This window comes from Acomys minous (assembly GCF_964271855.1).
Source record: "Acomys minous genome assembly, chromosome: 19".
NCBI classification, from domain to species: Eukaryota; Metazoa; Chordata; class Mammalia; order Rodentia; family Muridae; genus Acomys; species Acomys minous.
Window position 1 is genome coordinate 64,786,947 of NC_140499.1, and position 14,818 is coordinate 64,801,764.

General features: G+C 45.9%; 1 protein-coding gene across 1 annotated transcript; it reads right to left on the bottom strand.

The window, feature by feature from the left end:
- Positions 1–14,348, bottom strand: LOC311590217 (speckle-type POZ protein-like; the record flags this gene model as incomplete). Its single annotated transcript, XM_084769093.1, has 2 exons — positions 1–289; positions 13,552–14,348. The coding sequence occupies 2 exons, from the start codon at positions 14,346–14,348 to the stop codon at positions 1–3; spliced, it is 1,086 nt and encodes a 361-aa protein (XP_084625219.1).
- Positions 14,349–14,818: the final 470 nt, after the last annotated feature.

A 14,818-nucleotide genomic window follows, 5' to 3' on the forward strand; every position in this document is an offset into this window, starting at 1 on the left:
CTAGGATCTCTTCAGGCGTTTGAGAGGGGGCTCCAGCCAGGGACCCTGTGCAGAAGCCAGGGACTGGAATGCTTCAGCCAGCAAGTGGGGATGGGCTTCCCCCATTTCCTTCCACCCTGAGGTCTCAGAGACCTCAGAAGCATGACCTGTAATGAAACCCAGGGCCTGCATTTTCAGCTCTTGTGCACTGTGGAGGTCAGCCAGGAAGAGAGTGTGAGCAGCATTCTCCACTGAGAGGTCCCTGCAGAGGGCGTCCTCACACATGGCCTTCAAGCGCTCCAGGCCATACCTGTCAGCAGCTGCCAGCACATCAGGGGCCAAGCTGTGGAGGTTTGGCGCCTTCCCCGTGTAAATGAAACCCATCATCTCCTTGAAGACTTGAGACTCCATGTCCTGGATCTCAATTCGGTGTTTTTGTTTCTCCTTCATGTCATGTTCAAACATGGCTCTGAAAACCGGAGAGCGAGCCCCTAAGATGGCCTTGTGAGCCCGGAATTCATGACCAGCTACCAACAGGCTGCAGTCTGTGAGGCGGGAAGTCTCCCACAGCTCCCCTAGGTCAGCAGTCAATGTGCACCTTGGAACCTTTATCGCTTGTGTCCAGTCCTCTTCAGAAATGCTATAGGTGTCTCGGGCCATGGTCACATTGCAGAGCAGGGTGAGGTTGTTCTCAGGGAGAAGGTCTTCTGCCAGGGCCAAAAGGAAATCTTGAAGGACAAACATTTTCAATCCCCAGTTGTCGCCAGGAAGGAACTTAAAGACCCGTGGGCTACTCATTCCCAGAGTTTTGTCTCCTTCCACATTTATAATCCAAAACTGGAACTTTGCCCAAACAGGGGTCTTCGGACTCCTGAGCAACACCAGGTAAACTGACACGTAATCTTTGCTTTCTATGTCAATGCCTTTGGGGTGAACTCTCAAACACCATTTCAGGTTGTCATTGGCTTCTGATGAGAAAGTCCCACTGAAAATGGGGTCCGGCATTCCCTCCAGGCAATAGGAGAAGTTGTGGATGGTCCACCTGTAGGAAATCTCCTGTACAGCAATATGTGTGTAGCCCTGGGTCGCGACTGCCTTGTCCCCTGACATTTCTACTGGAGACAGTGTGAGTTTCAATTTCTATGAAGCAAAGAATTAAGATATGGTTTCTCTTCTTCCTGTAGGACATAAGAACAAAAACTTTTCAGAATTTTAATGTCTCTCCTCCACTCTGTTCCCTACTTGCTGAGACTGGAAAGTTGTGTGTCTCTGTAATTATCTACCCAGATTTCAATATGAATTTCAGACAAGACCGTCCGAGCCCCTAGCGACTCTTACATTACTCCATTTCCTTCTCTGTACTGAATTAGACCAATTGGTAACTAGTTTTGCCTATAATACACAATTTTTTAAGTGTTCGGGAAATTTTTATGCATTCTCTTAAAAATTTATGTATATTTAAAATTTTTTCAGTTGATAACTCAATGTAGCCCCCTCCCTCATTTCCTCCATGCATCACCCTAACACCTTTGCCCCTCGATTTCCCTATCCAAGTCCTCAGAGAAGGGGAGCCCTTCTCCCTTACCAACTGACCCCAGCCTCTCAGGTCTCCTCAGGTCTGCCTACATCCTCTTCCTCTGCAGCATGGTAAAGCACCCAGCCACAGGAAAGTCATCTAGTGCAGGCAACAGAGTCCATGGCAGGAACAGCCCCAGCTCTACTTATCATGGGCCCCAATTTGAGATGGATATGCCAATAGGCTACCTCTGAGTGGGGTGCTTGGCTTTTCTCCAGGCATGGTCCTTCTTTGGTGCACAGGAATCTGCAGGGACCATGGGCCCAGATTTCTTGACTCTGTTAGTCTTTTATAGAGATCCTGTCCCATATGGGTCCTTCTATCCCCAACTCCTCCGTAGCACTCCCTGCACTCTGCCCTACGTTGGGCTGTGAGACTGAGCTTCTGCTTTGATCTCCTGATGGGTAGAGCCAGGGAAACAATGCTCTGCACAATAGCCACAAAAACCATAAAGAATCTTGATGTAACTGTTACCAAGGAACTAAAAGACTTGTATGAAAAAAAACCCATAAATCTCTGAAGAAAGAGACTGAAGAAGATATGAGAAGATGGAAAGATCTTCCATGGTTGAGGATAGGTAGGATTAACCAAGAAACAATGGCCATTTTACCAGACCAACCCACATATTTAATGCAGTTCTCATTAAATGCCAACACAATTCTTTCCAGCTCCTGAAAAACCAGCTCCTAATTTCATTTGGGACAACAAAAATCCAGAATAGCTAAGACAATCCTGAACATGAAAACGTCTTCTGGAGGGATGGTTGTCCCTGACCTCAAGATGTACTATAGAGCAACAGTGATAAAAAGTGCATGGTACTGGCATAAACACAGACAAGTGGATCAATGGAATCCAATCAAAGATCCAGAAATACACTCACACATGTAATTTTTGAGGAAGAAGGCAAACCATACAATAGAAAAAAGAAAGCACCTTCAATGAATTGTGCTGCTCTAGTGCCTGTCTACATGTCAAAAAATGCAAACAGTTATGTTCCATGATGTTGGATTCAATGTGATCCCTGAGATGGTGAACTAGAAAATCCTGTCTGAGATCCCATTTTGGTCCTTGAGATTGTGAACTGTTTATACTGCCTTTGATCCCATTGTGACCCCTGAGATTGTGAGCTATAAAAACACAGGATTTAATTAAGTTAACCCTAGGTCAACGGGTGGAGCAATCAAGCAGCTGACAGGGATTAAATGTAGGCAAGGCTTTGAGTAGAGGAACAATTAAGATAGCTTTCAGCATAACAGGATCTTGGGAATTTAGCTGGAGCCCCTTGGCCTCTGGAAGCTTTTGGACTTGGGTTTTTAGGTATTTTCTTCCTGGGCAGTCAGCTGAGCTAATGAAACTTTGGGACCTTTTCCATCAGGAGGTGAGGTGAGCAGGAAGGTCAGCTGACTGCTTTCTCTGCCTCTCTGAGCTAGCAGGTTTTTTACCATAGCATCTGTCTCCGGTGTCTTTAGTGGTAAATTAGAGTGATCTGGGAATTTCAATGAAACCATCCTAGGTACATATTTATTACAATGCGCAAAACTAAAGTCCAAGAGGACAAAAGACATTAACATAAAACGAGGAACACTAAATCTATTAGAAGAGATGGTGTGGAAGATCCTTGAACTCTTTGGCACAGGAGACAACTTCCTGAAGAGACATCAACAGCTCAGACTCTAAGATCAACAATTAATAAGTGATACATCATTAAATTGAAAAGTTCCTATGAGACAAAGACCACTGCCCCCCCCCCCCGAAAACCTATAGCCTACTGTCTGAGAAAAGATCTTTACATACTCTACATCCAACCAAGGGCTAATATGCAGTCCATATAAGGAACTCAAGAAATTAAACACTAACAAAGCAAATAATCCCAGTAAAATATTGGGTAAAGGGCTGAAGGGAAAACTCTGCAGGAAAAAATATAAAATTACTAAGAAGCACTTAACGAAAGGCTCAACATCCATAGCCATCAGGAAAATACAATCAATACCTCTAAGGGATTCCATCTTACATGTATCAGAATGGCTAAGACCAAAAACTCAAGACAGAGCACATGCCCGTAAGGATGTGGAGAACGGGGAACTCTCCTTCATTGCTAGTGAGTGTAAACTGGGACAACCATTTTGGAAATCATTCTGGCACTTTCTCTGCAACTTGGAAACAGCACTCCCTCAATACCCAAGCATACCACTTCTGGGCATATACACCAAAGATGCTCTACCATACAACAAGGACATTTGTTCTACAATGTTACTGGTAATGGCCAGAAATTGGACAATCCAGACGTCCCTCAACAAACGAATAGATAGAGAAACTGTGGTCCATCTACACCATGGAATTCTATATCAGCTGTCAACAACGAGGACATGATGAAAATTTCAGAGTAACAGAACTTAGAGAATGAAGGAAGCTAGATCAAGGGCATTGAGGAGAATGACTTACAGGCTGCAGTCAAGCTAATCCACTGACCGCTGGCTGTGCACAGAGATGCCAAGAGGCCTGTCAGCTGTTCAGTCCAGGAGGCGATGTCTCTGCTGGTCTTCAGTATACACTGCAAACCTGCAGAAGCAGGCTGTAACGCAGGTGATGGACTGCACTTGCTAGCCAAGAGGGGCCAAGTGGCAAAAATCGCAAGCTCCCCTCTTCCATGCCCTTATATAGTCTTGCAGGGAAGGTGTGGCCTAATTAAAGGTGTGGATGCCAGGCTCAAGACCTGGATTCAAAGGGTGTGGCTCCCTGTTTTGAGATATAGTGTCAACTTTGTGTCTTTGGACTTCCAAATCTGGATTCCATATGGATCTGCCTACTTCAACTGAAGCACAATCTTTCTCACAGGCAGGCCCTCCTTTCTGGGGTTTGAGTTCACTCCAGATGGACTCAAGGTTTAGCAAGAAGGGCCATCCCATGTGTATCTTCTTCCTGTAGCTAAGTCCATATGTGAAGGGATTATGTGAATTTCTACAAGCTACTCTTTCCTCTTGTGGTTGTGTTACAATTATCCCTGCCATGAGCTCGAAAATGGAAGAAGGGTATTACTCATCTGTCAGGGGTCTGACTTCACAACAGGTGGGCAGGTGGAAGAGCTCACCTATGGTGTCTCACAAGCAGAGCCAGAGACCTCTGAATGTGCTGTCTTCTACGCTGTCTTTTTCCAATGCAGTCTCATGGGCCCTGCATGGGTCTATGCACCTTTATTCATGGTCTTTCCTCTCTGCCTCAGATAATCATCCTTGGAATAACTATGTCATCCCCGTGTATGCAATAAGTGTGATATTCTAAATATCCTGGTTGCCTGAGGCTGAAGAGACCATGATAAAAACTGTCAGACTCCATTTTGTTAGAAACATCCTTAAACCATCCCAAAGACCACAAACCCTGGAAAAATTTCTTGCTGGAGGGTCAAACTGATCTACACTGAGCTGCAGTCTATTTGTACTTTTATTATGTTTGATTCCATGATGTCATAACTGTCCCTTTGCCATCTACATACTGCGTTACACTTTGCATGTACACCAAACACTGCAATGCACACTTTCAAGACCATCCAGATCTGTCTGTCAGCAAAATACCTTGAGTCTGAGCTGACCACCATGGTTTACCATCCTCAGCACTCTATAAACTAATTGCGGTTTCCTTCCTTTACATATGCAATACAAATTTGCCTCAAGGATCATTGAGATCCTGCACCCTGCCTGAGCTCTGCTGCAGACACCCTGTGGGGGACTTCACAGCTGCTGAGGGTCCCACAGATCTTACCATTCCAAACCATCCCCTTCTACATGACTGCTAGCCTTGGGAGTGGGACATCTCTGATTCTTCTGGTTGCTCTTGAGACCCTCTGCCTACTCCTGTGTTACCTCACCCAGCCCTGGTGTGATGGGTTAAGCCTACTCTTAGTGCATTTTGTCATGCTGTGATCAGTTGTTATCCCTGGGAAGCATACTTTGTTTGGAAGAAAAGTAGGAACAGTAGTTTTAGAGAAGAGGGAAATAGAGGGGGCAGAATCTGGAGAATCATAGGGAGGGGAGGCTCCAGTCGGGGGTTTACTGCCTGAGAGAAGAATAAAGAAAAAGAAAAAGTAAGTTACCTCACACAAAAAGACCCGGCCAGACTGTTTTAGCACAGAATACGCCATGACTTCCAAAGAACAGTTAGCACCAATACTCCTCAAATAATTCCACTAAATAGCAACAGAAGGGCCATTGCCCAATCTGTTCATGACACCATTGTTACCCTGATACCCAATCAACATAAAGACCCAACAAAGAAAGAGAATTATAGACCAATATCCTTTATGAAAACTTATTCAGAAGTACTCAATAAAATACTCAAAATCCAAACCCTAAATCACATCAAAGCTCATCCACCATGTTCACTTAGGCCTCATGGCAATGATGCAAGGTGGTTCAACATGCAGAAGTCAATTGATTCTACTGTATAATCAAATTGAAAGAGGAAAGCACACATCACCTCATTCGATGTAGAAAAGGCCTGTGACAAAATCCAACACAATTCATGAGAAACATCCTGGAGATATTAGAGACACATCAACTGAGCATAATAAAGGCAGGATCCTGCAAGCCCACAGCCAGCATCAACCTACATGGGGAGATACTCAAACCAACTCCACTAAAATCAGGAACAAGACAAGGTTGTCAACTCTCTCTCTACCCATAGAATACAGTACTTGATGTCTTCGAAAGAGCAATGAGAACTGAAGGAGATAAAGGGCACACAAATCGGAAAGAAGAAGTCAAAATATTCTTCTATGCAGATGATATGACGGTAGATCTGTGAACCTAAAAATTCCACCTGGGATCTTCTACAGCTAATAATCACTTTCATCAAGTACCTGGATACCGAAGTACTCACAAAAGTCAGCAGAGCTCCCATATAAAAATGATAAACAGAATTAGAAAGAAATCCAGAAACCCACCTTTCACAATACTCTCAAGGAATATAAACATCTTGAGCAACTTTAGCCAAGCAATCAAAGGACTATAAGATAAAAATTCAAGTCTTTGAAGAAAGAAGTTGAAGAAGATATAAGAAGATGGAAATATCCCCAATGCTCACAGATCAGGAGGATTAACCTAGTAAAAATGACCACCTTACTAAAAACAATCTACACACTGGATGCAATCCCCACCAAAATGGCACCACAACTCTTCACAGATCTTCAAAGACAGTTCTCAATTTCATATGGAAACCCAACAAAACACAACAACAAAAATGATAGCTAAAACAATCCTGAGCAATAAAACAACTCCGGGATTTCTCCTCATTTCTGATTTCAAGTTGTCTTATAGGGTTACAGTAATGAAAACTGTATGGTATTGGCCTAGCAGACATATTGATCAATGGAATGGAATTGAAGACTGAGATATAAACCTAAATACCTATCTATGGACACCTGATTTTTCATAAATAGGCTAGAAATACATACTGTAAAAAGAGACAGAATATTTCACAAATGGTGCCAGTTTAACTTGCCTTCCTTTTTTTACATATTGGAAAAAGGACAGAATATTTCATCAACGGTGCCATCTAACTTGTCTTCTTCCTCCTGAGCCTACTGAGCCTAGAGGTAAAACAACAACAACAACAACAACAACAATAACACCAAAAACAACAACAATAACAAAGACAAAAAACAAAAAACAACAACAACAAAAAACCTTAAGCCTTAGTCATAATTGGAGGGTTCTGCAGCAGGGAGGTAGAAATGCTCCAGACCGGGGAAAGTGTGTAGGGGATGTGTGCACACTGCAGGTGTCTGCGCCTCTGCTTCCATTGGTTCATGCTGCAATGCTTCAACTGTGACTTAAACAGCAGGTCATTTACACAGTGTGTGTGTGTGTGTGTGTGTGTGTGAGAGAGAGAGAGAGAGAGAGAGAGAGAGAGAGAGAGAGAGAGAGAGAGAGAGAGAGAGAACACAAAACAATCAGGGCTTGGAGTGGAAAAAAGAGAAATAGGAAAGGGGAATCTTTTTTTTTTTCATTTCTCTGACTGATTACAGAATTCACAGAGATCCCAAATAATATCAGAACCTAAGATACCATTTTGAACTGATTATCTGTCAGGAATTCTGGCCAAGTTCAATCACAAAAGTGAATAAATTTAGGGCCCATCAGTGTTCTTTAAACAAGTCCCAACTGTTTGATTTACCAATGAAGACTCAGGAGCCAGAGGCTGGGGTGAAAGCCTGCTAGCTCAGAGAGGCAGAGAAAGCACCCAGCTGACCTTCCTACTCAACTCATGTCCCAGAGGAAAAAGCCAAAAGCTAAAAGTCAAAATTCCCCAAAGCTCTTCTTTAGCACTCTGTCTTAAATACTCCTGAACTCAGTGCCCCTCCTTTCTGTTTAATCCCTATCAGCTGGTGCTGCTCCACCTCTTGACCTAGGGTTAACTTGACTTAATCCTGTTACAGAAAGCAATTGGAGCCAGGCATGGTGGTGCAAGCCTTTTGTTTTGTTTTGTTTTTGTTTGTTTGTTTTTGAGACAGGGTTTCTCTGTGTATCCCTGGCTGTCCTGGACTCTCTTTGTAGAGCAGGCTGGCCTCCAACTCACAGCAAACCGCCTGCCTTTGCCTCCCTAGTGCTGGGATTAAAGGCTTGCACCACCAAGCCTGGTTTGGCACATGCCTTTAATCCCAGCACTTGGGAGGCAGAGGCAGGCAGATCACTGTGAGTTCGAGGCCAGCCTAGTCTACAAAGTGCCAGGACAGCCAAGGCCACACAGAAAAACCCTGTCTCAAAAAACAAAAAACATCAACCAAAACAAAACAAAAAACCCAGGAGGACCTAGAAAAGCTGTGATAGTACAGGCAGCTCTGGAGGGAGGGCAGGAGAGGAGGAGGTGAAATAAACCCACCCACTTGTGCCCATGGAGACTGCAGAATTGCATCTCCAAAGGTGAGGGGATGAGGTCAGGTGAAGAAGGCTGGCCATGAACTTAAAGAGCATTGGTGCACGTACCTCTGCCTCAAAGAGGGGTGTCTGAGGCTCAACAGTCACTTCCTGGGATTCAGAGAAACATTTACACCCACCAAAGAAGAAATCTGGTGGCCACGGGTGAAGAAGCGGGTGATAAGCAGTTGGTGAGCCAGAAGGGGAGCCTGTGGGTGGTGGACTGGAGGTGAGGGATAGGGTCCCAGGGCAGCTCAGACCCCAAGGAGGAGCACAGGAACCTGGAGAGCCTGCCTGAGTCATAGGACCGAAGTGTCACACCTCAGGTGGAAGTGTACACTAGCAGCTGGGAACCAAGAAATCCCACAAAGCCACACAGCACAACAAATCTCACCAAGAGGTTTACTGGGAGGGAGGAACCCAGGAGGATGGCTGCCTCTCCTCAGGCAAGACACATCAGAGAACCGAGAAGAGACAGGGCTTGTATAGGATGTCCTGAGAGAGGGAGCTTTCCAGGTAGGGGACTGCTGGGATTTCAAGTCCAGAGCTTAGACTTTTCACTGTGTAGGGTAGGCGCTGGGTCTGGCCTTTAGGGGAGTTTGAGTGTTCTTTGGATGGAAAATGGAAGTTGGAGGTCCTCAGGCATGGGTCCTGGCCACCCACTGGCTTGAGGGCCTTAAAGATAATACTTTCTGCCCTGGGATCTGACTCCAGGGGCCGAACAGATCTCAAAACCTCCCAAAGACCCCAGCTGCTTGACTGGGCTACAGGTTTTCACTCTGCCTAACTAGGCCAAGTTTCTAACAATTCCTGAAAAAACCACAAGTTATGGACAGCTCATGAGCAGCTAATCAGCTTATGGAAGAAAATGGCCAGATACCATGTTTTTATTACTTCGTGACCTTGGTAAAGAACACAGCTGTCCCCATGCAATCAAATTAAAAGCCAACACCTGAGTAAGAGCCAAAATTTCAGTGACTCAAAAGTCCCCAGTAACCAAACAAACAGCCAGTCTTGAATCCCCTGGTACACTCTGACTCAATTCTGTTCTCACAGGTCCTTCCAAGTGTCCATAAATTTAGCCTGCCTGCTCATTTCGGGGAGAGGGTCCCCTCCAGTGCTAGATTAAAAGCACTCTTTGACAGGAACTCTGGTGCCCCATATTTGACCACGACCCCTTGATGGGGAGGCCTGGTGGCACTCAGAGGAAGGATAGCAGGCTACCAAGAAGAGACTTGATACCCTATGAGCATGTACAGGGGGAGGAGGTCCCCACTCAGTCACAGACATAGGGGAGGGGAGTAGGGGGAAAGTGGGAGGGAGGGAGGAGGAAAGGGCAGAAATAAGGGATGGGATAACAATTGAGATGCAATATGAGTAAATTAATAAAATATTTTTTAAAGGGTAAAAAAAAACCACTCTGTGTTTTCGAATACTGCCTTGGAGCCTTTCTTCAGCAGACAACTCGCACCCTAACACTTTGCATTACACACTTCAGCTTTTTCTACTGCTATTAATCTTGCGTTTGGTCTCATCATTGTGTTCCTGATTTCCTGGATATCTTATGGAACGAGTCTTTTAGGTTTTAATGTTTTCAATGGAAATATATATTTCTTCTATCAAATGTTCAGTGCCTGAGGCTCTCTCTGCTTGTCCCGCATTCTGATGGTGATGCTTGTAGCTGTAGCTTCCCTTCACTTACCTAGACTTTTGACTTCCAGAATTCCCACTTTCTTCTCTTTATTGTTTCTATTTATATTCTCAAGCCTTATGTAGTTTCTCCTTTTTTCTTTAGCTGTTTGTATTTCTTGGCTTTCTTTAAGAAATTTGTTCATTTTTCCAGTTTTATTTTTGTTTTTGGAGACAGGGTTTCTGTGTGTAGCCTTGGCTGTCCTGGAATTACTTTGCAGAGCAGGCTGGCCTTGAACTCGTAGTGTTCCACTGCCTCTGCCGCCCAAGTGCTGGGATTAAAGGCATGCGCCACCACTGTCCTGCTCATCTTTAATTTTGTTTCTTTAAGGACTTACTCACTTCTTTGTTGTTGTTGTTTTTGTTATTTGTTTGTTTGTTATGAGACATGGCTTCTCTGTGTGTAGGCCTGGCTGTCCTGGAACTCACTTTGTAGAGCAGGCTGGCCTCAAACTCACAGAGGTCAGCCTGCCTCTGCTCCCCAAGCGCTGGGATTAAAGGCTTCGGCCACTACAACCCGGCTTGTCTTTTCTCTTGTTTCTCTAAGGATTTATTCACTTTCTTCAAACCTCTGTCATCCTCATGAAGTTCATTTTAAGGTTTATGTCTTGTGCCTCAGCTGTGGTGGGGTATTTGGGGCTTGGATCTAGAGCAGCAGAAGAGAGGAAGATGACAAGCAGCTTTCTTGGCAGGTTTGACCTGTGGGTTATCACGGAGCGATTGCGTTTGTGGCTGGAATAGAGCCATGAGTGGAAAAGAGGGGGGTCAAAGAGGATTGTCTGTGGGAACCACAGGCGATGTAGACAGGGGGTGGAGGAAGGAAGGCTGCACATGGTGTTCTGTCACAGCTATGGGGGTGAGACTGGGGGACTGGATTGGCACGGAAGGGGGGAGCGATGAGAACCTTCAGTTGCCTCACCTGTTTCCCTGCCCTGCTCTGCTGCCCTGTTCCTAGTAAAGGTCTGCCGTGTTGGGGCTGGGATGATGGGGGGTGTTGGGGTAAGGAAGACTGGGGGAGAAGATCTGTGTGACCCATTGGAGGGGGGGACAATGGTGTCAGCCAGGAAAGAAAGACCAGAGAAGAGTTTCTGCTACAGAGCTGCAACAGAGAATGGGGAAATTTGAAGTGGGGGAGCAAAGGATGGTACATGGATCTGCTTTTGGACTTCTTGTTACCCTGGAAAGAGTGGCCCTTGGGTTAGCATGGGGCCCTGTCCTGGGCTGGTAGAGATGGCAAAGAAAGAGCGGAGGGGAGTTAGAAGGGAAGATGTGCGGTATCCATAGCAGATGGGAACAGTGGGCAAAAGAGGCCCTCACAGGAGGTCTGCTGCAGAGGTGGGCATGACACTGTGGCACTGGGTCTGTGAAGAGTGGGGAAGGTCTGCAGCAGCCTGGTTTTCTGGCAGACAGGGCATGGATCCATGTTTCTCAACACTTTCTGGGGGCGTCTATTGACCCTTTCAAAAAGGTAGAATATCAGAAATCCTGCATATCAGTAGTTACCGTTATGAGCCGTTGCAGGAACCATATTACAGTTGCAAAGTTGCCAGGAGTGGTATAAAGAAGCTGCAGCTGCGCTGGGTGTGGTGGCTTCCTTGACCATCTTGGCCCTTCCTTCTTCTTTTCCATGAGCCTGGTGCTGAGGTGCACGCCTTTCATCCCAGCACCCAGGGAGACAGAAACAAGGTTGATCTCTGTGAGTTCAAGGCCAGCCTTGTCTACAAAGTGAGACCAGGACAGCCAAGACTACACAGAGAAACGCTGTCTCAAAAAAAAAAATATTGTAGCCAGACGAACAGATGCAGAGACCCACAGCCAAAGATTAGGCAGAGCTCAGAGAATCACTTTTATTGAGACGAGGTATCTCTGTGTAGCCTCGGTTATCCTGGACTTGTTTGTAGACCAGGCTGGCCTCAAATTCACAGAGATCCACCTGCCTCAGCCCCCTCTGAGTGCTGGGATTAGAGGCGTGCACCACCTCACCAGGCTCATGGAAGAGGGGGAGGAAGGATTGAAAGGGTCAAGTGGTCAAGGACACAAAAGGAAAACCTACAAAATCAACAAACCTGGGACTATGGGGGATCACAGGGACTGAACCATCACCCAGAGAACGTCCGTGGAGCAGAACCAGACCTGCACACATGTGTAACAGGTACAGCTTGGTTCTCATGTGGGCTCTAACAGGAGGAGTGGGGACTGGCCCTGACTGTTGCCTGCTTTTGGGTCCCTTTTCCCTAAGGGGACCACTGACCACCTTGTGTAGTGTCAGTAGAAGATGCCACCAGGTGTACTTGACATGCCAAGGTGGGTTGATACCCATGGGAGGTCTCCTCTTCCCTGAAATGAAAGGGAGGGGGGCATAAGAGGAGGGGAAGGGAGGGGAGACAAAAGCATGGGGGGGGAGAGAAAGAGACAGGGAGGAGAGGAGGGGGGAAGTTCCAGTCTAGTGTAAAGTATATTAATTAACTAATTAATAAAAAAATAAGAGGACTCTACAACTGATTAAAACACTTTTATTCATTTTCTATTTCATTTGTAAGGCTCTGTCTACAGAGATGTATGTGCCCATGCACACCAGGAAGTGTCTGAGATCCCCTGGATGTCCAGTCACTGATGGATGAAAACTCCTGTGTGTGCTGGGAACAGTCCACGTGTCCTCTGCAAGAGCACCATAGCTTTTGCCAACTGAGTTATCTCTCCAGTCCCCACACACTGAGTTATGGTGGGAAAAAAGTCATTGCCTTTTTCTACCCTTCTGAGTAAATGTTAATGTTTGTTTTCTCCTTGGTCCTGATCCCTTGGTCATGTGTTCTGCTCAGTGGAAACAAAAGAAGTTCCTCGACACCTCCTATAAACCATCTCTGTGCTGTGTTTCCTGCAAGCACCTAAGTTGACTCAGTCTTCAAGTCAGGGGACAAAATGAAACAATTCCAGCAAGAAGGCAGATGATAGGTGGAGCACAGCAGAGCCCAGGGCTGTCCACTTGGAGATCATTCCAACCTCTTGCAGATGTTTGAAATCCTGAGCCACCAGGCTGTCTTTCCCCAGATTCATTGCTGACAACACCGGCTGATGATTCTAGGAGACAGGTGTAGGTGACAACTAAACAGGTGCTAGGATCACTCCAGGCTTTGAGAGGGGCCTCAGGGAAAACACTGAAAGTAAGCCAGGTTCTGGAATGCTTCAGCCAGCAAGTGGGGATGGGCTTCCACCATTTCCTTCCACCCTGAGGTCTCAGAGACCTCAGAAGCATGAAGTGTAATGAAATCCAGGGCCTGCATTTTCAGCTCTTGTGCACTGTGGAGGTCAGCCAGGAAGAGAGTGTGCGCAGCATTCTCCACTGAGAGGTCCCTGCAGAGGGCTTCCTCACACATGACTTTCAATTGCTCCAGGCCATACCTGTCAGCAGCTGCCAGCACATCAGGGGCCAAGCTGTGGAGGTTTGGTGCCTTCCCTGTGTAAATGAATCCCAACATCTCCTTGAAGACTTGAGGCTCCATGTCCTGGATCTCAATTCGGTGTTTTTGTTTCTCCTTCATGTCATGTTCAAACATGGCGCTGAAAACCGGAGAGCGAGCGGCTAAGATGGCCTTGTGAGCCCGGAATTCGTGACCACTTACCCACAGGCTGCAGTCTGTGAAGAGGGAAGTCTCCCACAGCTCCCCTAGGTCAGCAGTCAATGTGCACCTTGGAACCTTTATTGAAGATGCGGTGTCCTGTCCGGAGATGGTGTAGGAGTCTCCGACCACACTCACCTTGCAGAAGAGAGTGAGCCTGTCGTCCGGGAGTAGCCAATGGGTGTGGGACAAGAGGAAATCTCGAAGGATGAACTTTTTGAATCCCCTGTATTGACACGGCAGGAACTTTAAGATCCCTGTGCTCCTCACATCTTGGGATCTCTCTCCTTGAGCATTTATGATATAAATTCGGAAGCTTGCCCAAACTGGGCTCTTCGGACAGCGCCATTGCAGGTAAACTGACAGGTAATCTCGGCTCTCTTCATCAATCCCATCAGGGTAGAGTCTCAAACACCATTTCGGGCTGTCACTGGCTCCTGATGAAAAAGGTGGGCTTTCCATGGCTCCCCACATTCCCCCCATGCAAAAAGAGAAGTTGCTGATGGTCCACGTGTAGGAGAATTTATGGCCACTGATCCGTGTGGCGCCCGAGCTCTCGGCGGCCAGGTTCCCTGACATTTCTGCTGCCTGAGGGAGTTTGAAGGCTAAAGCGGATTCAAAACTAAAGAATCAAGATTTGCTTCCTCTTCACCCTGTAGGATGCAATGATACATGCTTTTTAGATTTTTTTACCTTCTGTTCCCTGCTCTGTTTTCTCTTCTTTGAGACTAGAAACTTGTGCCTCTGAGATTTTTTATTTGGATTTCAGTATTAATTTCAGACAAGACAGTCCAAGCCCGAAGTGACCCTTACATTATTCCATTTCTTTCTCTGTACTGAATTAGATCAGTTGGTAACGAGTTTTGCATATAATACACAACTTTTTAAGTGTTTGGAATATTTTATACATTATGTTTAAAATTTTATGTATATTTAAATTTTTTTCACTTGATAACCCAGTTGTATCCCCCTCTCTCCTTTCCTCCAGGCACCACGCTAACACCTTTGCCCTCGAATTCCCTACCAAGGGCATTCAGAGAGGAGAAGCC